Genomic DNA, 24,649 nt, shown 5'->3' with positions numbered 1-24,649 from the left:
GGAAAGCATATAAATAAGGAAAAAAGAATAGAGATTTTTAAATTTCATTCAATTTATAAATATAAAAAACAAATATAAATCTATATATCTAAAGCAATACATCATCATCTCCAAAAATATAATCATATGCACCCTGATCATCAACATTACTTTCAGGTCCGATATTAGGCTGCAGGGAATGATTGTAAGTATTACTTTGGTCGATTTGAGGCAAAACTTGCTTTTCTTCCTTAAACCACGAAGATGGCTGTGAAGGAATGATTCTTAAGTTCGAGTAAAGTGTTGAAGAATCAATAGTCTTCATGTAATTCCTGAGGGTATGACTTAGTTGGTCGGAACAGCTTTCATCTAAAAATGCGATGACTCCGTTGATCAAATCTATTGTATAAGCATTAGCTGACCTACTTATGTATGGAAGGATTTTTGTAAAGCAGTTTGAGAACGTATCGTAGCTGTTATTCTTACTTGTAGCGCAAATTAGCATCGAACAAAGAGATGTGCTAATAAAATTATCACTTTTGTCGCCCATACTGATCAGCCTGGAAAGGAATCTTGAATGGATGACATCACTTGAATGTCTCAGTGATGGAGTGATGAAATCTGAAACATTCGGGAAAAATTCAAGGTTCATCATATTTTCAACAGCACATTTAGCTATATGTTCGTCCTGGCATACAACTACCCATGCATATTTAATTAAGTCTGAAGTTTTGCCGAGCGAAGAATTTTGGAATAAATTTTGAAAAAGTGACACGAGTTTTTGGTAATGGTCATCTGGACGATTTGGGACAATAGAAACGTAAATTCGGCCTTCCATGCGGTAGCATGGCTTGTTTACGAGCCAAGAACACCATACATCTACATTTTGCCATGAAACATTCTGCAGGAAGTACTCAAAAACAGCATTAAAATCATCCTGGCGAAGTTTTTCAGGAAGAATTGAGTAGATAAAAGAGGCGTAATTAGCGGATGCGACGCTTTGGTCCCCCATCTGTTTGTTTCCATCGTTTCTGTTGATATCTATTGGCATCGCGCAGTGATTTAGATGCTTTGAGATTAATTCGATCAATGTTGAGAGTTCTTGACCTTCTAATTGCAATACATCGTCAACAAACTTGGGATTCAAGAAGTCTGAAAGCGAAAACAAGTTGCTACGGCTTGTTATTAATTTGAATAAACAATTCATGAGGATATTTTCGACTTCTGGAAACGGATCTGCAATAATCTTATGGATTAATGAGTAGGGAGTCATTAGTTTCCATTCAAATAACCTTTCAAAAATTTGACAAAGGGATTTGCAACGGAAACAAAGGGATTTTTCTCTGTTTTCAAACAGTATCGATAAGAATGTCTTGATTATGAAGTCTTTCGGATTGTCAATGAGAACAGAATATGAGAAATCCCAAATAAATCCAGCAATGTCATCGGCAGAAGCTCCTGGGAAGGCAAGAAGGTCTTTAAGGAACTGTCCTATTATTGTTTTGAAACTATGCTGGTCGTTTACCTGTAAAATTGCATTGTAAACCTGTAATGAGCAATATGAAGAATGTTTTTGGAAGAATTCAATGGCATAGTGCTTAGAAAACATAATAGGATCAAGCAAATCGCGGTAATACTGGGGTATTGGCTTCTCCATTTGATTTAATTTATACTCAAAAATCTGTTTCAGCGGAAGAATGTTTGAATTAACAGGTTTCTTGCCGATATCGAAGAGTAGACCAATAGCAAGTCCGAAATAGTTGACTTCTATGAGGATATCTAGGGAAGATGAGTTCTTATTCTTTTCCGCGATGCTTCTGACAACATTGTAACGTATAACAGGCGGTAGACGCAATACTTCATCGATTGTGATATGGGAAAATGTCATTTCTGTCATAAATTTTTTGAGATAATGCTCGAATTCTTCGGAAGGATCGTATTTTTGAGCTCGAGCGATATTGCTTTCAATGGTATTTTTATTCTGGCTAACACATGGCGTGTTCATGAAGATAGAAGCGTTAATAGAGTTATCTTCGTTTAAATAAGACATAAAACGCTCAAATGAGAAGACTCCTCTCTCCTGTAATTCAGTAGAAAGCGATTCTGCATAAGGAATTGCATCAACGTGCTTTCTTAAAAGATCTATATATCCATGTAGAGGAAATTCGACTTTCATCTGCGTAATTATTTCGGCAATGATAAACGCTTGAACAGTGTTCGAACTATTGAAGCTAAATATCGTTTCACACAAGTTTAAAATTAATTTTTTGTAATCTTTCTTTGAAGACATCTGAATTACAGTTTTAATGGCCGTAATAGTTTTGTTAATATCTTCGAATGGGTAATTTTGTATTAAAACGTTTTGTACTGGTGCAATATATTTTAATGTCTTAATAAGCTTAGAAACGCGATCAATAACATCGGGTGTAAGAAAACTCATTAATTCGTTGAATATGTTCAGGTCTTTGAAGTAATAATACGTGGAAATTTGAACCATTTGCGTTTTAGATGAAAAAATTTTAATTGCGTAGTGATTTTTGAATTCTTGTTTCATTCTTGACTCTGTTAAGGCATATTTCAATATTGGAAATGATGATAAAATTTCGTTAATAAATATTTCGTAATATTTTGGATGAAACTTATCAATTATATACCCTAGAAGATCTCTATGAGGAACTAACTTTAAATGGTAACATGAATAGCAAAGTCTAATGAAGAGGTTTCGGTAAAGATCGTTGTTTAAATCTTTCAATCTTTCAATGGAAATTAATTTCATGTAAAATTCTTTAGGAGTTATCCTTAATTCATGAAAGAGTTTGAATAAGGCAAGTCCTGCTCTTGGACCTGGAATTTTCTGCTCAAGAATCAAAGTTAACATTTCTTCAATATGTATTTGAGCGATACTATCAATTTGCATTACGCTGATTATATTAACTTCTGGTTGCATAAATAAATCTTTAAAAAGAGCGATGTTTGCAATTTTTGGTTGAAATTTTGAATTATTTGCTCTATCTTTTTGGAGTTGCATAGTCCTGGACAAGTTGTTCGTAATTTTGCTCATCTTCATTGATAAATCCCTATCACTAAATAAAGAATCCAATGTTGAAGTCGCAATATTCGCATCTTGTTGTCCAATTTCATCAGGAGGATTTGGACACGAATATGGTGTCATTATGATTGATTTTAATATATCAGACCCATCATTATATGACATCCAAATTAAATTTTCTTCAATTGATAAAAAAAATGCACTTTTAAGGTTCTTATAAAAAACGAAAAAAGTAACTAAAAATTGAATATGCCGACGTTTTTATTCCTAGTAAAACAAAATAAAGCAAAATTAACTGAAGTTAATAAAATAATTAAGATACTTTGAGGATATGGTCCAAGTTTGTTTTGAAAATATGATAGCCTTTCATTGGTTAATGGAATGAAAAGCGTAGGTAAGACTGTGAACTAATTACCTAATTTTGGGTAGGAGCGCTGGTAAACAAAGGAATATTAGGCGACCTGGTCCGATTTCAATGAAGTCTGCTATGTGTGCCATTCTAAGATATTGTTAGAAAATTTTGACATGTATTGATTGAGTTAAATTAGTATAAGTAGTGATTTATATATACTTTCTCCTGACCAAAAATATTAGCTTTTGATTTTGTGTGTCAAAAAAATCGAGAGAATGTCAGAAAGTGGTCAATACACCCTTAAGTTCTAATGAAATTCATTATATTAAATATCAGAAAAAGAAATAATAGCATCCTAGAATAGAACATTATATTTTTGCACTATGAGAAAGAAGAAGTTTGGTAATTTCTTCATGACAAATATTTTTTGCTGCAAGATGAAGAGCGGTATATCCATCTTTATTTTTTTTTCATTGATATTTGCATGTACCTTATTAGGATGAAGAGAATGCATACCAAATAAACATCCCACCAACCACCAAATATGATGAATCATCAAATAATCTAGGAAGTTGATCATTAATGCCGGATTCACTTTCATTGAATTTTTAATTTTACTCTGCTTTATTTAATGAAATTCGTTTTTCGACTGAAATTTCGATGGATACATCAGCTTGTTTCCAATACTAAAGAAACAATTTGGCTTTCCAACAAATATACTTTTAATCAAACTACATACAATCTGAGCTATTAATCAGAAACAATTTTTAATTTTGACAACGAAAATTGGGAATTTATGTTTATAGAAAATCATTAATATGTAGTATACATAATATTGAAAATAAGCATAGTAAATTCCACAAAATCGAAATCATACCCTTCAAATGTCTCAAAGGAATCTGTGCAAAGGAATGATTTTTGTTTTTAAATTAATTAACAGGTGTATTTTATCAGTAAGATTTTGGGTAAAAACCAGGTTCGATGCCACAAGGCGTCACAGTGTTATATGTTGAAAAACGATCAATTAATGCGCAAAATATGTAGCCATCTTTAAATTTGAGTGTAATAGTGCAGTAAATTAACATTAAATTATTATAAGATGTTTATTTTGTAATAAAGTCTACGTTAAAATATCTTTTTCAATATAGAATAATTATTCTAAAAAAGAATTACTCGACATTTGTAGCACCATGTTCAACTAAGAATTCGACAATTTCTTTTGAATTAGCTTTGATTGCGAGACTAAGATGGCATCTATTACTATCGAGAGAATTTCATCAAATAATATTAAACATGATAGGAAAGATAATGTGATTAAACAATGATAAATATGAAGATAAAGATAATGCCATAAAACAATGATAGATATGAAAAGAATGAGAATTCCATGAAATAATGATAAATATGAATAATAAGAGAATAAGCTTCATATTAACATCAGCACCATGCTCAACTAAAAATTGGACAATTTCGATTGATTTATTATTGATGGCAATACTTAGAGGGCTTTCATTAATATCAAGAGAACCCAATAAAACAATGTTATATATGAAGAAAAAAAGAATACAATAAGAAAATAATCAATATGAGAAGATAAAGAATTCTATAAAACAACGATAAATATGAAAAGAAATAGAATTCCATAAAATATAAGGTTAATATCAAATGAAAGATAATGTGATAAATCAATGATAAATATGAAAAGAATGAGAATTCCATAAAATATTGAAAAATATGAAGAGAAAGATAATGAGATAAATCAATGATAAATATGAATAGAAAATGAATTTTATAAAATAATGAAAAATATGTAGAGAATGAGAATGTAATAAAAAAATGAAAAATATGAAGAGAATGAGAATCCAATAAAATAGTGATAAATATGAAAAGAAAAAGAATTTCATAAAATAATGATGAAAATAAAAAGAAAGAGAATAAGTTTCTTGTTAACATCAGCACCATGCTCAATTAAGAATTGGATAATTTCGATTGAATTATTTTTGATGGCAATACTAAGAGGACATTCATTAATATTGTGAAAATTTCATTAAACAATGATAAACATGAAGAGAAAGAAAATCCAATAAGACAATGATAAACATGAAAAGAAATTGAATTTTATAAAACAAATATAAATATGAAGCGAATGAGAATTGGATTAAGTAATGATTAATTTGAAAAGAAAGAGAATTGCATAAAACAATGATAAATATGAAGAAAAAGATAATGTAATAAAACAATGATAAATATGAAAAGAAAGACAATATCATAAAATAATGATAAATATGAGGAGAAAGAAAATCAAATAAAACAGTGATAAATATGAAGAAAATGATAATGCCATTAAACAATGATTAATACGAAAAGAAAGATAATGAAATAAAACATTGATAAATATAAATATAAATATAATGTTATAAAACAATGATAAATATGAAGAGAAAGATAATGTTATAAATCAATGATAAATGTGAAAAGAAAGAAAATCCAATAAAACAATGATAAATATGAAGAGAAAGATAATGTAATAAAACAATGATAAATATGAAAAGAAAGTGAATTCCATAAAATCATGATAAATAAAAAAACTAAGAGAATAAGTTTCTTGTTAACATCAGCACCATGCTCAACTAAGAATTTAACAATTTCTATTGAATTCACTTTAATTGCAAGACTAAGCGGGTATTCATTGCTATAGAGAGAATTTCATCAAATAATGTTAAACGTGATAGAAAAGAGAATGACATTAAATAATGATAAATATGAAGATAAAGATAATGTCATAAAACATTTATAAATATAAAGATAAAGATAATGTAATAAAATAATGATAAATATGAAGAGAAAGAAAATAAAATAAAACAATGATAAATACCCTACGTTCCCAACTTCTGGAAAACGGTTTTTCACCCTTATGATCAGTTTCAGACACTTTGGGAGTCTCCCAAACTTTGATATTTTGCATTATGATAGAGAAACGTGTCTAGTTTAACGCACAGTTGTTTTAAAGGCAAATGATGATATCACATGAAATTATCAAATTATCAAATTTTGAAGTACCAGTCCAAAGGGTTAATTAGATCCTACACAGATGTGCGATAATGAAACATATGTGTTCTTGATTTGAGAAGTCCTACTGATAGAGGTATGAATCTCACAGCTTTGTGTGAGTGTGTCTGACACTTGTATAGAGTGGAATATGCGCCGACATATATTATATAATAACATGTAGTTGATAATTATGAAAAAATAGAATTCGATGCGAATGATATTGAAAGTTGTTTTGTAATTTGATATTTTTCTTATATGTGTTAATTAGTAAATGGCTTGTTTGTTGTGATTACTGTGAAAAATGAAAGGTATTTTAAATTAAAAAATTGAGATTTTGAGATATCTCTAGAATTAAGAATTTATTATGTATTTGACTTTTATATAACTATGTGTAAAGGATCTCGATGTCTATATGCTTTAAATAAAATTAAATAAAATGAGATAAAAAATTAAAATGGACAAGAAGATATATGGAAATGTAATTTGTATTGTGTTGGTTGTTGGCAAAATGATTTTAATACAGATTTAAGGATTTGGAATGGATTTGAAATTAAATGATTTTAATTCAAGGAGTAATAAGATTTTGAACTGGTTTTTATTTTGTGAATGTAAACTCCTTCCATAGGATATGTATTAGAAAGATCAATGTCAAACTTTTTGAAAGAATTGTTTTTTTGTTGAGCGATTTTCTCATATTTAATAATATATTTAAGTTGGCGTATCTTACGCCCTTCCAAAAATATGTATTAGAAAGATAAATTTTAAACTTTTTGAAAGAATTGTTTTTTTGTTGAGCGATTTTCTCATATTTAATAATATATTTAAGTTGGCGTATCTTACGCCCTTCCAAAAATATGTATTAGAAAGATGACTTATAATTTCATAAATTATTTTGTCCCGACGGTTTGAGCGGTTATCAGAATGGTTGCTTACACAATGCGTCAGCAAAATGTCGGTTGGGGTGCCCTTCTTGGCCTCCTGAGTACTCACCAAGATACCCCAGCTCCCGCAAAACACCTCCCTTAGGTGCGCATTACCTGACGGCATTATTTTGCAATTATTTCAAATTTTTTAGATGTCTTTTGTTAAAGTTTGTTAACTAAAGACTTGAAAACAGCTTACCGCTTCAAGCTGCTCTCTTCCCGGTTCCTCTGCCGCAATCTTCTGTTTGATTGTGCGCAAAGCTCTCCTCCTTGTGAACTTTTCCTGACAGATACACCTGGGAGACAGCATTCGGACATCTTACCGCTTCAAGCTGCTCTCTTCCCGGTTCCTCTGCCGCAATCTTATGTCTGATTGTGCGCAAAGCTCTCCTCCTTGTGAACCATGGCTGATAGAAAGAACTGAAAGACAGGATAGGAGGAACATGCCGGTTCAAGTTAACTTGCAATATGCTTCTGATTAGTGATTTTAGATGAAAGATTAGCGAAATCGCATTTAATTTGGATAGAAGGATTCAATTTTATGAAGCAGGCTCGTAGAAAATATGCAGGAATAGCACAATCTTTTGCAATCACAACGCGATTGCAAAACTTCGACCGACAAGAGTGCACAATACACTCTTGTCGGTCTGCATGTCTCATTCTGGGAGACATTGTCACTGCATGGATGAAAACAGACAAGATCTGACTGAATTCATACTTGTTTCTATTTCTATACTGTTTTTCAGGCTGCCAATTGAGTTATTAAGAGAAAATTTGGATGTTGACATTCTTTTGTCACTTTATGATGCTGATTTATCAGAGAAATCGTTATTGATACTTAAAGACATCCTAACTGCGCTTAATCCTTAAAATTATTTTGTTTTTTTGTTATAAAAAAAATATATTTATAAAATATCTTCAAAATTGATTGTAGGAAAAGCATCAATTTCAGATAATCGTAGCCTTTCTTATAGTCAATATACATTGTAACATGGGTGATTTCACCCAGCAATAAGGGGCTCAACTGTTGAGAGTTTTACATGGCATTTGACGACAAATGCCATGTAATTTATTCTCAGTGTATTGAATGTTTTGCGGACAAGTCATATAAAAATGTAATCGGAAATAAATGAATATTCATAATTATCATTATGTGGATTCCATAAATTTACCACTTTACAAATTTTAATGAGTCAGGGAATTGTTCTGAACTACGAATATATTGGCTCACATATCAAAGATTATATTGAAGCGGATAATCTCTTTAGCACATTCGAAGTCGAAGATATCGAATCAATCATGAAATTCGCGAATTTAACACCTGACGAGTTCAATTCTCTTCTTGCGCAATCCCATTCTGTCATTTCAGCACGTGAATTGTATGCCTGCACTCGAAATGCAAATGTTTCAATAAACAACCTACAAGATGCCGTTTCAACACTTAAATCAGTTCAAAAGTACATGAAGATGCGAGTTTTCGAAGGAATTATTGTCTTTTTAGAACAATTGCAAAAGGATCAATCCATTACAGCACATAAAATCGAAAAACTTCAAGCAGATTTAATTCGGATCCAAAAAGAAAAAGAAAACGTTGAGAAAGAGATGCAAACTCTTCACTCTCAACTCAAAGCGAAAGAAGGAAACGATTTACCAAAAGAATTTCTTTCGAAAATTTCGGAACTTAAAAATTCTGAAGATTTCAAACAAATCTACAAATTCTTTGATGAAATTTCAGAAAAAGGAAATCAAAAAATGATGCAAAAAGCATGTGACGAAGAACTTTGGAAAAAACAAAATCCTGACTTTTTGGGTACAAATGTACTTCATTTTGCATCTGTTAAAGGAAATCTGAGACTTGTTAAATCTCTCATTGAATGTGGCTGTGACAAAGAAATCAAAGACAAAGATGGTCGTACAGCTCTATACTGGTCATCAATAAGTGGTTATCTTGAAGTTGTTAAATATCTTATCTCAGTTGGAGCTAATAAAGAAGCAAAGGATAATGGTGGACGTACTCCACTCATTGAGGCATCAGATTATGGTCATCTTGAAGTTGTTCAATATCTTATCTCAGTTGGAGCTAATAAAGAAGCAAAGAATAATTATGGACGTACTCCACTCATTTATGCATCATATAATGGTCATCTTAAAGTTGTTCAATATCTTATCTCAGTTGGAGCTGATAAAGAAGCAAAGGATAATGATGGAGAAACAGCACTTGATAAATCGAAAGGAGCAGTAAGAGAATATTTATTATCAATTGCAAGAAAATAATTTGTTGATGTATTTGGTTATTATCTCTCAATCATTGTTACAAAAGATAAAGTTAATATTTTTTCCCTATATATAATATAAGTATTTGTTTCCTTAAAACTGGAGCATACTGAGACTGTAAATTTCTTTATTTTATAGGTGGTTGAGCTGAATCATAGTTGCTCAATTTGAATCATAGCGTGCTCTCAATTTTGTTTGAATCTTTGAAATTTTTATATGTGCTATAATATTTCCTAAATTATTTTCACCTCGAATTTTTTATTTTGTAAAAAAATTGAATTGTGGTAAAAAAGAGTAGTGGCAATTGCTTTTTTTTTTTGAAAAAACTTTTAGAAACTATATGAGTGGAGTAGATCCATTATTACGAGATAGTTGCCAATTGTAGTAATAAATTATTCTACACCAATCATTTCTTTTATTTCTGGCATGACGAGCAGAAAGGAAGCGATCAGTAACCCTAGGAAAAAAGAAGAGGGTGTTACTTTTCGTGCATGTAACTTTTAGCAAAATTAAAAATTTTGTAACCAATTGATTAATCAGAAAAATAGCATCAAATAAAATAATTTTGCTATTTTGACACCGCCAGAAAAGAAAAAAAAAAATCGAAACGAATTAAAAAATGCTTTCAGGCGGATATTATCAAGGAAGTGGTGATCCACAAGATCCTCAACAGCAACAGCCGCAACCACAAAGTGGAAATCCATTCATGTCACCAGAAGTTTTTAAATATGCCCAAATGTTAACAGGTGGAATTCAATTACCACCTCAATTTCAACAATTAAATACAGATAAGCTTACTCAACAATTCCAGCAAAGTCAGTCCTTAATTCCACCTTATTTTGCAATTACAAGAGCTTCTTTTCTTCATAAAATTAAGAATTTAGCATGTCCATTTATGTTAAGCAATGGTCTCGCTCTGTACCTGAAGGACAAACATGTTCTCCAATTGATAATCCAAACGCTCCAGAATTATACACACCATTAGTTTTTACGTTTATTTTCATCAATCACATCTTCATAAAAGGAGCTGAGAAGGGCTTTTCAATGGACTTCTTATACATCTGTATTCTTAAATTTATCTGCATCTTGTTCTTCGAGATAGTAATTTGCAAATTATGCTTCTCCAACTTTGGTATACAAGGAACATATCCAATTCTCTCCCTTCTTTCAGACTTTTCATCGATATCATTTTATCTTACAATTATTTCACTATTTTCCTGGAACAGAGCCCTTTTCTACGTATCTTACTTATACTGTGCTGCAGCAGCCTTCCTTTGGACCCTCAGAACCTTAAATAGTGAACAATGCATGGCTCAGCGCCAAACACAGAGTACACAAATAATTACTTACTTCCTGCTTATTTTGGCAGCAATACAAATTATTCTCTTGTACTTGTTGGCTCCAAAATGCTACTAATTGAAAAAAATATTCCAAATTTTGTGTTTATTCGTTGATTATTTTATTTTTTTATTCTTTATATTGTAGGATAATAAATTTATTATTATTGTATCTGATTATTTCTTATTTATTTCCTTAATTTATTAAATAATTTAAGCATCTGGGTGAAAATAATATTACCTTCGACTATTTTATTGTTATTGCTTCATTTCAAATATATGAACTTAAGCAAAATTCATAAATTTTATCGGAAATCTTTGAGAACATAGTTTTCCAAAGGGTATATTACAAAAGTGTGCTTTGTAAAGTTTGTAAAGTGTTAGAATTTAGTATTTTTGACATTGTAAAGTCTGCATTAGTGAGGGTTATTTCACCAACACATATTCACAAAATTACTGAGAAATATGATGTAATATAGACTCAATCCAGCTCTGGAAGATATTTTGAACTCTATATTAGAAGAGTAGAGTTCAAAATATTTAACAGAGCTGGATTGAGTGCACATTAAATTTATTAAAGCCTGTTCCCAAAAGAACAGGCTTTAACAAATCGAAAGTGAGGAACTCCATCACTCCTGATCTTGAGGAAACGGAGTTCTGGAGCTCCTGAAGAGGCAGAATGGCTGCCTTATTCTTCTGATCAGCAGAGGCCCAAATGGTAAAGGGCCTCTGTTGATACAGATTCAGGAGCTCCGGAGCTCCATTTCGTAGGGATTAGGAGCTCTGGAGCTCCTGAAGAGGCAGAATGGCTGCCTTATTCTTCTGATCAGCAGAGGCCCAAATGGTAAAGGGCCTCTGCTGATACAGATTCAGGAGCTCCGGAGCTCCATTTCGTAGGGATTAGGAGCTCTGGAGCTCCTGAAGAGGCAGAATGGCTGCCTTATTCTTCTGATCAGCAGAGGCCCAAATGGTAAAGGGCCTCTGCTGATACAGATTCAGGAGCTCCGGAGCTCCATTTCGTAGGGATTAGGAGCTCTGGAGCTCCTGTAAGGGAATAAGGTCTCTCACACAACCATTAAAATTTTTTTGAAACACGTCCCCTGCAATTGCACTGGATGTCAAAAAAACTACTTTACAAAATGGTTGCAATTTGGCCGCACAATTTTGTAGTCTTCCCGTTTTCCAAATGTATAACATTACATTTTTTTCTTCTAATGAATTTAAATGATATCCTATATGGTAAAATGCAATTCACTGATCAAGACATTCACCCAAATAAATTCAGTGAATTGTGAAGTATTTTCAAATCCTACATTGATTCATACAATGCAATTTATCAGCTAAAAACCCAAAATGAAGAAGAATTAAATAAAATTTACAAAATGATCGAAACAGAATTGATTCAAAGAAATATCTACCTACAAGTGTTATAAATGACATTTTAAATATTATTCCATATAATAATCGCTATACAAAGTCGTATTTATTTCTTGCCAAACTCATATCTGATGATTATCATATCACAGAGGCAAGCAGTATTCCAACTATTCCAAATTTCCTGTTTTATAAAGAATATGGAATTAAGTTAAACAAATCTGATGATTTCAAAGAAATTCATTTTATAAATATCGATATTCATGCAGAAAATACAATTTACAGAGCAATTATGTATAATAACCTAGAAACATTCATCTCGTTCACTGAAAGAGAAGGATTTGATAAAGAGCAAACACTTGAAAGCACATTATATCCATATCAACTTTTTATTGAAGGATATTCATTACTTGAATTATGTTGTTACCATGGAGCAGTTGATTGTTTCAAGTTTTTAAGAACGAAATTCAATTCAGAAATAACTCAAAAATGTCTAAATTTATCATTTTTAGGAGGAAATCAAGAGATCATGAGTGAATGTTTGAAATATCAGGAACCAAATAAAGAATCCATGGAATATGCGATTGTTTCACACAACATTGATTTTGTTACATTCTTGATGAATGAGTACAATTTAGAGATCAAATTATCTTATTGTGGTATAATAATCTTGAATCATTTTTAGTTTATTTCGATCAAACTAATGATATTAACAAATGTTTTATTAATTCAGTGAACTTTAACTTTCCACCCCTTTTGGAATATTTCATTTCACTTGGTGCAAATATCAATGAAAAAGATAAAAATGGAAACACAGCACTTCATAATGTAGTAGCATGGAATTATGATGAAATGGCAGAAGTTCTTATTTCACATGGTGCAAATATCAATGAAAAAATAAATATGGAGAAACCGCACTTCATATTGCAGCTAAAAATTATAGTAAAGAAACTGTTAAATTTCTTATTTCACATGGTGCGAATATCAATGAAAAAGATGAAGATGGAGAAACCGCACTTCATATTGCAGCTAAAAATTATAGTAAAGAAACTGTTAAATTTCTTATTTCACATGGTGCGAATATCAATGAAAAAGATGAAGATGGAGAAACCGCACTTCATAATGTAGTAGTATGGAATAGTAAAGAAATGGCCGAAATTCTTATTTTACATGGTGCAAATATCCACGAAAAAAAAAATAAATATGGAGAAAACACACTTCATATTGGAGCGGCATGCTGCGAAAGAATATTCTTTTTCTGATATTGAGTCTAAATTATTTCGATAAGATTTTTAAAATAATGTTTTAAAAATACTTTTCTTCAATTGGCAATCTTGTTTCAATATAATAAATAATTTACAGAGAATTCTAACTAGCTTATGCATATGATCGGAGGATTTGATCATTCAAGACTAGTTAAGTCCTTTTAGAATTATGTACAATTTGACTAATTTGAGTCTCAGAATTTGAAAAAATTCGAGTTGAACTAAACTTGAAATCAAAAAAAAAAAAAAAAAAAAAAAAAAAAAAAGGTAGTGGGGCCTCCAGGCACTTCGTGCCCTCTAGCCCTGAAGATGTTTAGTATAACTTTGTCCAGACAAGTAAGGATCTATCGTCGCTACAGGAAAAGTTACGGGCGTTCCAAGGAAGTATACTTTGAGAAGACTTTTTCCCCTTATAGAATGAGATAGGACGGTTATTTTACAAAACTGACAACACTTTGACCGAGTAGTTTTTTGTGCTGAACAAAAAGTGTCATATAAACATCTGTCAAAAACCGCTTTTTAACTTCACTTAAAATGCCACGTAAGCTACGTAAGAATATACGTAAGAGGAAGAGAGCATTGAAACATCCAATAGTAAAACTGACACCACAACAACAGTTGCAACAACAAATTATGAATGACCCCACTATGTTGCAACAAATGTCAAGCAACCCTATGCTTTTAAACCGAGTTATTGGTGCACAGAGTGGAGGTTTACGAGCGGCACTTTTAGCGAAAATGGCAGGCTATGGTGGAGCTGCAGACGGAACAGCTTATAACCCTCAAAGTCAAATGAATTTGAGTTCACTCAAAAATCAAATAACAGATGTCAAAAAGTCAAACATAGACATACAGAAACAAATAAGTGAAAACGAAAAGAAACTAGAATATGACAGACACACAAAGAAACTCAATGAGTTAAACGTAGAGAAAAAGAAGAAAGAAGAACAACTGAAAGAACTAAGTACAGAGGAATATGCGAAAAAAGTGTCAGAAAAAGCAGCAGAAGTAGCAAAAATGGAACAAGATGTTATAAATTTGAAAAACCATACTACTCAATATAAAGTACTGAAAGATGAAGAGATAAAACAAAAAGCCCTGAAGACATATATGGATAGCGATGAGTATAAAAAAGAAGTTGAAGCAAATGTAAAGGCAGAAAAACTTTTACAGTTGCAAAACCAAACCGTACAGTATGAAAACTTAGCACAAGAAAGTAAAAATAACGACGCAGCCATGCAAAAGGCAATGAAAAGCGCAGAATATATAAAAGCTAATAATGACTGGTTAGATGCCCAAGCCAACGCTAAAGCAGCCCAACTTATAGGGTCAATAAGGACAAAAATACAAGCGGATGAAGACAGTTCAAATGAAGCTTTAATGAATGCTGACTTTAAGAACGCCTTCGAAGCTCTTCATAGTAAGGTGAAACTAGTGAACGACTTCTCATCTGGAAAGAAACTGAAGTCTGAAGGTTTCGACAACGAGTTAAGAGAAGTAGCACAAAATATGACGAAAATAACAGATGCAGCAACGAGACAGGCAGTTCAAAGTGCCTATGACGCCGTTAGAGCAACTGTTGTGGAAAGTCAAGAAAAAGAGTTACAACAGACCAAAACAGACCTAGTAAATGCTTTCTTAAAAACGAAAAGTCAGGTAGGACATTATGCTGCAGATGGAACATATGTGCCAGCTGGTGGAACTTATATACCAGCTGGTGGAACTTATATACTAGCTAGTGGAACTTATATACCACCAAACCCTCCAAGAGAAGCACCTGCACCAGGACTACCTAAAACATTTACATCGTCACATGGACACAGACACAGGCATGCACCAAAACCAACACAACAACCAACAGTTCAAAATCCAGCACAACAACCAACAGTTCAAAACACTGCACCACAACCAACAGTTCAAAACACTGCACCACAACCAACAGTTCAAAACACTGCACCACAACCAACAGTTCAAAACCCTGCACAACAACAACCACAAACAGAGCAAGGACATAAAAGAAGTAGAGAACAAGGAAACCAAGAATTCTTAAAAATGCTTAAGGAAAATTATGGTTACCCAGATACTCTTGACTTTAGTGACAGATATAAAGAAGCTATTAGAAAGTTCAAGGAAGGAAATACTGACCCGAACCTATTTAGCTTTATGGTTCAGCACCAAATGGGATATAATTTCAAACCTGGAAAATACAAGCTCGCTAAGGGATATGATTTAATAGCATATCATCCAAATGACATGACTGAATTTACTCCGAGATATTTGGTGTCAGAGCTAAATGATAATTCAACTCTCTTCATGAAACACGTAAAAAATAGAGACGGAACGAAAGAAGAAAGGTTTATGAGTCCGGATGACTTAGATAGGGAACTTTTTAAAAACGGTCTCGGAATATATGAAATGCCAGCAGATGAGGTACAAGAAACTCCACAGGAAGAAGTTCAGATACAACCAGACATGGAAGAAATAGTTCAGCAACAACAGCTAGAAGAGCCTGAAGGAAACAAACAAGTCCCTCCTTTGGAAACTAACTTCACAGAACTAGATGAAGATTTGGAACAGCCGAAAAATCTTGACCCTCAACAAGTGTATGCGGGGAATATGGAATCTTTCCAAGAGTCTAAGAAAAATTCGGCTGACATAGTAGAAGAATATCGAAAAATGTTCGCCGACATACAAAAGACTCCAACATCAGATGAAAATATTCAGCATAGAATGGAAGAACTGAAAGAAAGTGTACGCAAATACAACAATCCTTTTTACTTACGACCATATAACGTTCAATCTTTGGCTGAACTCGGTGAAAATAAAAGGTTAAATTTCAACAAAACATATAGAAATGAAACATTGTTTAAAGTTCATTCAGAACCTAACCAATATGGAAACAAACCTACTTTTGTTTCTGCAGACTATGGAACTACAATGAGATGGGGTCATAAAGCTAATCCGGATAGGTGGTTCATAAACTTACAACCACAATTCCAAGAAGTTGTAGACGCAATGGAAGTGAATGGTGAACCAGATATAGCTGGTATTTTCAGCGCGGCTTTAATGCCATTGAAAGATATGAAAGATGCAGATATTTTGAACCAGTATGAAATGAACATGGCTGATGGAAATATAACACCTGACGTTCTAAAACATTTATCTCAAAGAACTACACAGAACCATAAAGATGGTATATTTGGTGAAGAGTTTAGAAAGAAAGTTAGGGAGATAGAAGGAAGAGAACCTATTGTACATGACCTTGCAAACGAAAGTTTGCAAAATGTCATAAAAACTTACTTTGCAGACAATGAAATGAGAAGGGATGAATATTTAAGAAAACTCAAATGGACAGTACCAAATGAAATGTTAGTATTGAAAAACATGTTCCTTGACAAAATAAAACCAACTACAGAAATAAATGACGCAAGACTGAAACATTGGGTAAAAGCTTTCCCATTCACAAAAGATATTATTGGTAACATGGAAAGAAAACCAGAATGGCTACAAAAACATATATTTGGAAACGAGCTTATTCCATATGGACAAGCTATATTTGAAGAGCTTGAACTGGAAACTCAGGAAAGAGTCATGCAAACAATACGCGAAGACTCAAATACAAACTATGACAAAATCTTTCTAGGATATAGGTTACCTGAGATGGGCGACCAGAGCCCAAAGGCAAAAAGGACATGGGAAATTTACAACATACTAGGTGAACATGAGGCAAAGATGCAACAACTTGAAGCAGAGGGCAAGTTACCAAAAGCGACACCAAAGAAGAAGAGTAGAACAAAGTGAAAGTAGTGAAGAAGTAACTTCATCTAGTGAAAGTAGTGGCAATGAAGGAAAAAGAAGAGTTAAAAACTCAGTCAGGAAGAAAGTGAAGCTTGGTACGAAACAATTATGACAAATAAATCCAACTATTCTATATTTTTACCCATATGAAATGTACGCCGCTCAGAATATAACGCCAACAGTTTTGGATGCCATGAACGGAAATGTTTCCGAATGGTATAACGAATGCGACAATGCCATTAGAAGGTCAGAAATAGTTCCTGGAACTTACGAATATACAACTGCTGTTTCTTATGGAAACGTAGGTGAGTTTGGAGAAGGTTCTTCAACAACAGTAGATATTGCTTGCGACAGGTTTCATATTATTTCTATTGACAACTCATTCTTATACGTGGAACAAGACATTGAAATAAAACCTTCTGCCAAGTTGTCTGACAAGAAAGGTTGCAATGGAATTTTCTATGTCGGATACCAATATGCTCCAGAAGTTTTCATGGGATATAAGATATATTCTAACTCTGACTTAGTTCAAACAGTAACATGGGCAAACTATGAATGGTTCGCTTTGAGAAACTCAGTACAACCACAAGCTAGAGAACAAACAGACCAGTATGCAAATATTGAGAAAATAAGAAGACTTGACCCTAACGTTCCAGGAGTTTATGTTAACCTTTCTGGTTCAGATGGAACTGCTGCCACTAAAGTAAAACTGAAACTTAGAGTTCCTTTGTCATCTTTCCTCATCTTCAGGTTTTTAAGATACTTGCCAAACTGGGCAGGAAAAATTTCTATTGAACTTACTCCAAGCAAAAATAACTTAGTCATTGCACCAACACAAGACCCATTCAGCATTACTATAGCTGGAACTGGTGGAGCCAAGTTCTGTGACTTTTGCAAAGACAAAGTTGACTTAGACTTTGGTTTCTCAAACTTCAACAATGAAGTAAACTATTATTTCAATGCTGCTGGAACTGCTTGGGACCCAGTTAAGTTCACATGCGAAAAGTTTGAATGCAAGAGAATAGAAAGCAGACTTGCCGTTTATATGTTGGACCCAGATATTTCAAATGCTTTAGCTGCCAAATATATTGCAGTTCCACTTATGTTCCCTATACACCAAATATCTGTCAAAGACTTTGCAGGTGAAGTTGGAAACCAAAGTGCTGACCCAGGTGCAAGAACAGATATTGCTTTAACAACTGCAATGAAACATGCAGATACTATGTTTGTACTGTTCAGACGAACTATAAATGACTATTCTTGTTTCTACAACCCCGGTATTAAATATCATATAAACATAGATGGCAAATATTATCCAAGAGAAGAATATTCTACAGTTGAGGATATGAGGTCATACAACTTGACATTAGATGCTATGAACTTTAACAACAACTTCACAACAACCATTAACCCTGAAATGCAAAGTTCTATTATGCCATATGTGAAAGTATGGACTCATACAGGAGGTCAAAAAACTCAATATACAAATGGAGACCGTTCAAACTTTTGGCTTGGCATTCCATTTGCTGACTCAGAAGACTTTATGGGTGGTATTTCAACTGTTGGTACTGTACAAATACAATATACTGGTGACAGAGACGGTCCAGATGAACTGAGAGCAAAGAAGTTTACAAAACAATAGCACTTTTCACGGAAGATGCTCTTTTGAAGATTCGTTCGATGAAACCTGCTGGGGCTCCTCAGATTGGCATAACGACAGCTTCCATCGAGCAGATTTTGGCAGCAGGTCAGTAAGTTGTTCTTGAACTGACTTCTCTCCGTCAAATATTGACAGTACGCCAGTTTTGACATAATATTGTATTATAAACTTTCCTTTAGAAATATCTGTAAGTTTTGTTGTTATATTTTTGTCTGCTTCAAGAACTTTCACCATTTCAGTTATACCAACTTTCTTTGCTTTATGGAAATATTTTGGTTCAGCAAATATTGCTATTCTATAACATTTACAATTGTTTGTATAAAGAACTATTCTGTCAATGTATTTGTATTGTTTGTGTGTGTAAACTTTGTTCTGCTTCAATTCGAAGAGATACTCGAATACGTCCATCTTTTTATTCTAAGTAAAATGTCATTTCCGAAAAATAGAAGCGTGAGTGTTTCAAAAGGTTTAATGGCGGTGGCAGATGTGAAGTTAAATTCACCAACTCAAACAAACAGTCAAAGTGTTGTTGTCAATGTCAAAGACAGAGATGTTGAAGTGGGGAAACCATACGAAGACGAAGATGGTATAACAATTGTTCCTGTAAAAGAACAACCAACATATCCTGAAGTTAGCAGAGACTTAAGTTCTGTTGCAGATATTCGAAACGACTACCAACAACTGAAAGACAAACTTCAAACTCAGGAGAAGATTTGTCAAGCTTTAAGTATAATGTTAAACTTGGTCGAACACAACCCTGTAAAAGTGAACTCATATGTCATTGCACCTCATGAAGTTTTGAAAGAACTATTGAAACTTTTGACAGAGGCAGACGATATAAACATCAAAGAAATAGAACCCGACATTAGTTGTTGTGGTGTTTCATATAATGTCATTGACAAGATATACGTTATGAAAGGAGGTGAAACGTTGAACTTAAAGTATAGTTTCCCAGACGTCATAAAAAATATTTGACGACCACAACATTTCATTAAAATTTATTTGCTAAGTAAAAATGTCAAAACTTCTTGAAAGATGTTTGAAGAAAAATAATATAGACTTTATTTCATGTAAAGGACTTTACACACTTTTGAACGATATGAAAGACCCTGTTTTGTTTGTTCGTGTAGACAAAGGAAAGTTCTATGTCTTTACAAAATATTTGAACTTCTTAGACAGAGAACTTCAAGAAACGCCATGTGAAAGTTTAGATGAAGTTCTTCTCCACTTTCAGAAAAACTTTTAAATATATATAAATGGCAGAAGATATAATGGTTTATACTATTACGACTAAAAACCTGAGTCATATAATTCTATAACAACAAACTTACAAAGTCCTCAAGGACGATATTGTAAACTAACTTTAAACACAATGACGACTAAAGCCTGTTTTGCTCTTTTGACACCAGAAGACTTTATTGTTGTGAATGGTAAAAAATACTCCTTTGAAGATACTTACTCAGATATACCACCAACAGGTTTTGTTGACTTATTTAATACTTTAAGTACAGGTGTAACATGTGCTGCAACTAGAGCAGGTTTCATTATGTTTGGATGTCCGACTGAGTTTACTATAAACAATATGAGCTATAATACAAAACTTATTTCTGGTTTTTACTACCAACAGTTTCCTATAACAGGAAAAGGTGTCATACAAGGAATGTCTATTCCATTGACATTAAGCACACCAATCTTATATATTGTTTCAAACTTAGGTTCAAAGTGTTATTCGAATGTCGACAGAAACTATTATGACCAAAAGATACTTATGCGTATAAACAATACTTTCTCTGCTGGTTTGCCTATTGTTCATTCGAATGCAGAATTTTCAACCTTAGTGAACTCAAACACTTTGGCAAGTATAACGTTGACATTAGTTGACGCAAACTTTGTTCCTGTAAAACTTTTATGTCCTATGTATTTGTCAATGACGGCAGAAAGTTTCGAATTGGAAGATGCAACTGGTGAAAGTATTGTATTACAAGAACAACTTCAACAACAAATAGCTCAAGAACAACAAATGCAACAAATGCAACAACAAAGTCAAGAATAAAAAAAATATTTTTTTTTTATTTTTATAAAAATGTACAGAATAGATGTTTCAGATTTTTATGACTTCCAAGCATCAGAAATATGTGTCCATTTCGAGACTATAACAAAGCAGTCGAGAATTTGAAACGTTTTAGTCATTTATGTTGACTCTGCGCCCAGAATGTTATGTTATGAAAGAATGGGATGTAGTCTTTAACAAACCTAAAGCGACAATAGTTTCAGAACAAGAATGTAAACAGAAACTTAAGAAAATAAAAGTCGTACAAGTTGGCATGAAGATGTTAGATGCTTGGGATATCTTATTGTCAAAGTTAGAAGATTTTTCAGTTCGAGGTATAAAGTTCTATACACCTTCTCCAAACTTCTATTTCTATCTTCACTGGATATAAATATGAACAAGTAGAATGGAAAGAAAATATTATAGAAGCTTGGTTAGACCATGTCAAAGAAATTATATGCAATGGAAACGAAAGAGTCTATGAGTATATCTTATGTTGGTTTGCAAACATCTTACAACATCCAAGTGCTAAAAATGAAACTGCTCTCATTATAATTGGAAACAAGGAACAGGTAAGAACACATTCTTTACAGATATCTTATGCAAACTGTTAGAAGGTTATTCGAACCCTAATATGACAAACTTAGAAAACATCTGTGGTAAATTTAACTCTTCAATTGAGAATATGAACTTATAGTTTGCAATGAACTTCAAAGTATAGATACAACAAAAGTTTTTAAACTCAGATGCTTTGAAGAGTCTTATAACAGACAAAGTTGGAGTTGTTGAAAGAAAGTATAAAGACCAAAGAGTTTGTGAGAATGTTGCAAACTTCATTATGGTTTCAAACAATGCTGTTCCGATGAAGTTAGAAAGTTCCGACAGAAGATATGTAGTTGTCAGAACGTCAGATTCTCATATGCAAGATACAGAATATTTTGACGACTTAGCAGAAACTTTGACATCTGACTTTTACAACCACTTGTTCTCATATTTTATGACATTAGATATTTCAAAGTTCAATCCAAGACAAATTCCACATACGAAGAGAGACAAACATTGTTAGAAGCAAACAAGAGTGTGATAGAACTGTTCATAGATGAAACTGACTTTGAGTGTTTAGATGAAAGGTCATTGTACATTCGTATAAACAATATTGTCAAGAATATGGTTATATGACAGCTTCTAAACGAACATTCTTTGGCAAATGTCAAAAGTCTTTTAGATGTTCAGAATGGTGTATATACAAAGAAAATTTTTTCTGAGTAAATTTTAAAAAAAAATATTTTTTATCCGATAGAAAAGATGACGAAATTCATCTCAGTAAACAAGTACATGTCAGGACTTAAAGAAGAACTAGACCCATTCACATATTTGAATGTTTACTTCTACATTTTGAAAAGTCTTCATTCAGCAAAGTTTGGAACATCGAACCAGTTAAGTTTGCTATTGTGACTAAAAATGGTGCGAAATTTGAAGACTTAGACATAGAAGGTTTGTTAGCAGTCAAAGAAAGTTTTGACAGAAGGTTTCAAAACCTTAAAGAAGGCAAAGCATACAAACTTGTTATACCTTATGAACCAAAGAAGACAGACGACTATGAATATTATGAGTCTAAGATAGTTGAAGTTCAAGGTAAATTGGGTAAAAAGATTTTAGAGTCTAAGCCAGTGTTTGCTCCTAAAGAGGAAGAGAACATTGACATTGACCAGAAATGTTCTAAAATAAAATTTTATTTTTACATGTCAAATTCTTTTTCTCTGGAACTGGTTCAGGTTCTTTCTTCTCTTCTACTTTTTTCTCTTTCTTTTCTTTCTTCTTCTTTTCTGGTGGAGTTATGTCAAATTCTCCGAACCATATTTCTGTAAAAGTTCTTTGTCCTTTAATAGCTCATCTATTCTGTTTTCTATTTCATCTTCAAGAACAGCGCAATGTGTCTTCTTTGCATTCTAAGAACTTTTGTTGGACTTCATCTTTCCAATCGGTGTCATCTCTGTCAACAAGTCTGTCATTGACAAATTTTAAGACTGCTCTGCTTAATGTTTTATGGTTCTTGTCATATTCCCAGAAACAGAACTTTAGAACAAATTCACCTTTCTTGTTTACACTATGTAAGATTTTATGGTCGACAGATGTTTTGCTGTCGAAAAGCTTGTCTCGAATATAGATAGCGAAATCGCTAGACATTTTCTAAAAGATAAAAATTTTAATTTTTCTAAAAATATGTTAGAAAAAAAGTTTGCTGACATTGACAAGAAATTTGAGAATGTTTTTTAAACAAGAACAAGAGGAAGTTAGAAAAATGCTCAGATAAAACCTATACATGACAAGTTCTTATTTGCTCAGAATGGTATAACAGGTCTAATTGCACCACCTGGGTCGGGTAAGACTTTCACTTATCTTAAAATGGCTGCACAACAACAAGAACTAGATGAGAAGAACCCATTCTATGAGTTAGTTGTCATTTGTAGTACTTCTGGTCAATTTGACCAAACCGTCAATTCGTTCAAAGATATTATAAAGAAGTCTAAGTTAGTATGTATAAAGGATACTGAGTTGTTAGATTGGATAAAGAAGTACCAAAGAAGAGTTTTGAAGTATAATGCTATAAATGAGTATATAAATTCTAAGTTTAAAGACCCAAATGAGGAAATGCAGAGAATATTAGAGAAGAAACACTTCAGAAACAAACAGAAAGAGATAGAATACATTTCGAAGAAATTGCAATCTTACGATTGGAAGACATACCCTCATAGATGTCTTCTTATCTTAGATGATTTCGCCTCTCATCCTTTGTTAAAGAACAGAGAACAAGATATGTGTCGAATTCTTAAGAAGCTCAGACACTTTAACATCTCAGTTGTCATTTGTGTACAGACAGCAAAGAGTTTAAGTAAGGATGTAAAGAGAATACTGACTGACATTGTACTTTTCCCCGGATTGTCCGAAGACGATTTCATGGAACTTATGAAAGAGTCCATGGCAGGTAAGTTTGACAGACATGAACTATGGGAGAAGTATAAAGTCATACAAGACCCTCATACTTCTTTCAGAATTCATATCTACGCAAACAAAGTTCAAATTGTAAAAAGTCAAGCTTGAAAAATCTAAGTGTTTAGTCTTAGTAAGTAAGTCTGTTGTGGTGCTGGGGCTGTCGGTTCTTCTGGCTTTGGAAGGCATTCAGGAAGAGGGACGTGAGACATTCGTTTGTGTCCTGTCGGAAGGAAGAACTTTTCCTGTTGTCGGGAAAAACTTTTCCTGTCGGAAGGAAAAATTTTTTCTGTTGGAAGGAAAAACTTTTCCTGAAGTTCGACCAAAAAGTTCTCAATTTTCGAAAATTTGAATGGTTTACGGACGGACAACTGGAAAATTTTTTCTTGTCGTCGGGAAAAATTTTTTCTGTCGGAAGGAAGAACTTTTCTTGTCGTCGGGAAAATTTTTTCCTGTCGGAAGGAAGGACTCGGAATGCCAGAAGGATTTGACAAGGCAATTTACTTTATAGAGCTACCTGAGCCATCTGAAGTCAAGCTTGAAAAA

At 32.8% G+C, this 24,649-nt stretch overlaps 10 protein-coding genes and 4 pseudogenes across 14 annotated transcripts, besides 3 other annotated features; 11 read left to right on the top strand and 3 right to left on the bottom strand.

The window, feature by feature from the left end:
* Nucleotides 1-88: 88 nt before the first annotated feature.
* TVAGG3_0913740 (uncharacterized protein) lies at nucleotides 89-3,193 on the bottom strand (the record flags this gene model as incomplete). Its single annotated transcript, XM_001319597.1, has 1 exon — nucleotides 89-3,193. The coding sequence occupies one exon, from the start codon at nucleotides 3,191-3,193 to the stop codon at nucleotides 89-91; it is 3,105 nt and encodes a 1,034-aa protein (XP_001319632.1).
* A 458-nt stretch (nucleotides 3,194-3,651) lies between these two features.
* Nucleotides 3,652-3,684: a mobile genetic element.
* Nucleotides 3,685-8,537: 4,853 nt separating this feature from the next.
* On the top strand, nucleotides 8,538-9,738 carry TVAGG3_0913720 (protein ubiquitination; the record flags this gene model as incomplete). Its single annotated transcript, XM_001319596.1, has 1 exon — nucleotides 8,543-9,628. The coding sequence occupies one exon, from the start codon at nucleotides 8,543-8,545 to the stop codon at nucleotides 9,626-9,628; it is 1,086 nt and encodes a 361-aa protein (XP_001319631.1).
* A 473-nt stretch (nucleotides 9,739-10,211) lies between these two features.
* TVAGG3_0913710 (ER to Golgi vesicle-mediated transport) lies at nucleotides 10,212-11,137 on the top strand (the record flags this gene model as incomplete). Its single annotated transcript, XM_051251923.1, has 1 exon — nucleotides 10,514-11,044. The coding sequence occupies one exon, from the start codon at nucleotides 10,514-10,516 to the stop codon at nucleotides 11,042-11,044; it is 531 nt and encodes a 176-aa protein (XP_051077497.1).
* Nucleotides 11,138-11,623: 486 nt separating this feature from the next.
* Nucleotides 11,624-12,012: a mobile genetic element.
* Nucleotides 12,013-12,631: 619 nt separating this feature from the next.
* On the top strand, nucleotides 12,632-13,024 carry TVAGG3_0913690 (spectrin binding; the record flags this gene model as incomplete). Its single annotated transcript, XM_001282961.1, has 1 exon — nucleotides 12,632-13,024. One exon carries the CDS (start codon nucleotides 12,632-12,634, stop codon nucleotides 13,022-13,024), a length of 393 nt encoding a protein of 130 aa, XP_001282962.1.
* Nucleotides 13,025-13,191: 167 nt separating this feature from the next.
* On the top strand, nucleotides 13,192-13,467 carry TVAGG3_0913680 (protein of unknown function (DUF3447); the record flags this gene model as incomplete). The annotated part of the gene is made up of 1 exon (XM_001282960.1): nucleotides 13,192-13,467. One exon carries the CDS (start codon nucleotides 13,192-13,194, stop codon nucleotides 13,465-13,467), a length of 276 nt encoding a protein of 91 aa, XP_001282961.1.
* Nucleotides 13,468-14,138: 671 nt separating this feature from the next.
* TVAGG3_0913670 (protein of unknown function, DUF4106 family) lies at nucleotides 14,139-14,722 on the top strand (the record flags this gene model as incomplete). The annotated part of the gene is made up of 1 exon (XM_051251922.1): nucleotides 14,139-14,722. A coding segment is annotated over one exon (584 nt), but the record flags the coding sequence as incomplete, so codon positions are not given.
* Nucleotides 14,723-15,113: 391 nt separating this feature from the next.
* On the top strand, nucleotides 15,114-16,106 carry TVAGG3_0913660 (protein of unknown function, DUF4106 family; the record flags this gene model as incomplete). Its single annotated transcript, XM_051251921.1, has 1 exon — nucleotides 15,114-16,106. A coding segment is annotated over one exon (993 nt), but the record flags the coding sequence as incomplete, so codon positions are not given.
* Nucleotides 16,107-16,484: 378 nt separating this feature from the next.
* Nucleotides 16,485-24,649: part of a mobile genetic element that runs on past the window's edge.
* TVAGG3_0913650 (protein of unknown function, DUF4106 family) lies at nucleotides 17,088-17,405 on the top strand (the record flags this gene model as incomplete). The annotated part of the gene is made up of 1 exon (XM_051251920.1): nucleotides 17,088-17,405. One exon carries the CDS (start codon nucleotides 17,088-17,090, stop codon nucleotides 17,403-17,405), a length of 318 nt encoding a protein of 105 aa, XP_051077494.1.
* TVAGG3_0913640 lies at nucleotides 17,554-19,157 on the top strand (annotated as a pseudogene). The gene has a single exon. A coding segment is annotated over exon 1 (1,604 nt).
* Nucleotides 20,723-21,115, top strand: TVAGG3_0913630 (uncharacterized protein; the record flags this gene model as incomplete). The annotated part of the gene is made up of 1 exon (XM_051251919.1): nucleotides 20,723-21,115. The coding sequence occupies one exon, from the start codon at nucleotides 20,723-20,725 to the stop codon at nucleotides 21,113-21,115; it is 393 nt and encodes a 130-aa protein (XP_051077493.1).
* Nucleotides 21,387-22,381, top strand: TVAGG3_0913620 (annotated as a pseudogene). The gene has a single exon. A coding segment is annotated over exon 1 (995 nt).
* TVAGG3_0913610 lies at nucleotides 22,851-23,299 on the bottom strand (annotated as a pseudogene). Its single transcript has one exon. A coding segment is annotated over exon 1 (449 nt).
* TVAGG3_0913600 lies at nucleotides 23,544-24,214 on the top strand (annotated as a pseudogene). Its single transcript has one exon. A coding segment is annotated over exon 1 (671 nt).
* TVAGG3_0913590 (uncharacterized protein) lies at nucleotides 24,220-24,315 on the bottom strand (the record flags this gene model as incomplete). The annotated part of the gene is made up of 1 exon (XM_051251918.1): nucleotides 24,220-24,315. One exon carries the CDS (start codon nucleotides 24,313-24,315, stop codon nucleotides 24,220-24,222), a length of 96 nt encoding a protein of 31 aa, XP_051077492.1.

This window comes from Trichomonas vaginalis, chromosome I (genome assembly GCF_026262505.1).
Source record: "Trichomonas vaginalis G3 chromosome I, whole genome shotgun sequence".
NCBI lineage: Eukaryota > Parabasalia > Trichomonadida > Trichomonadidae > Trichomonas > Trichomonas vaginalis.
This window is presented reverse-complemented; position numbering and strand designations above follow the sequence as displayed.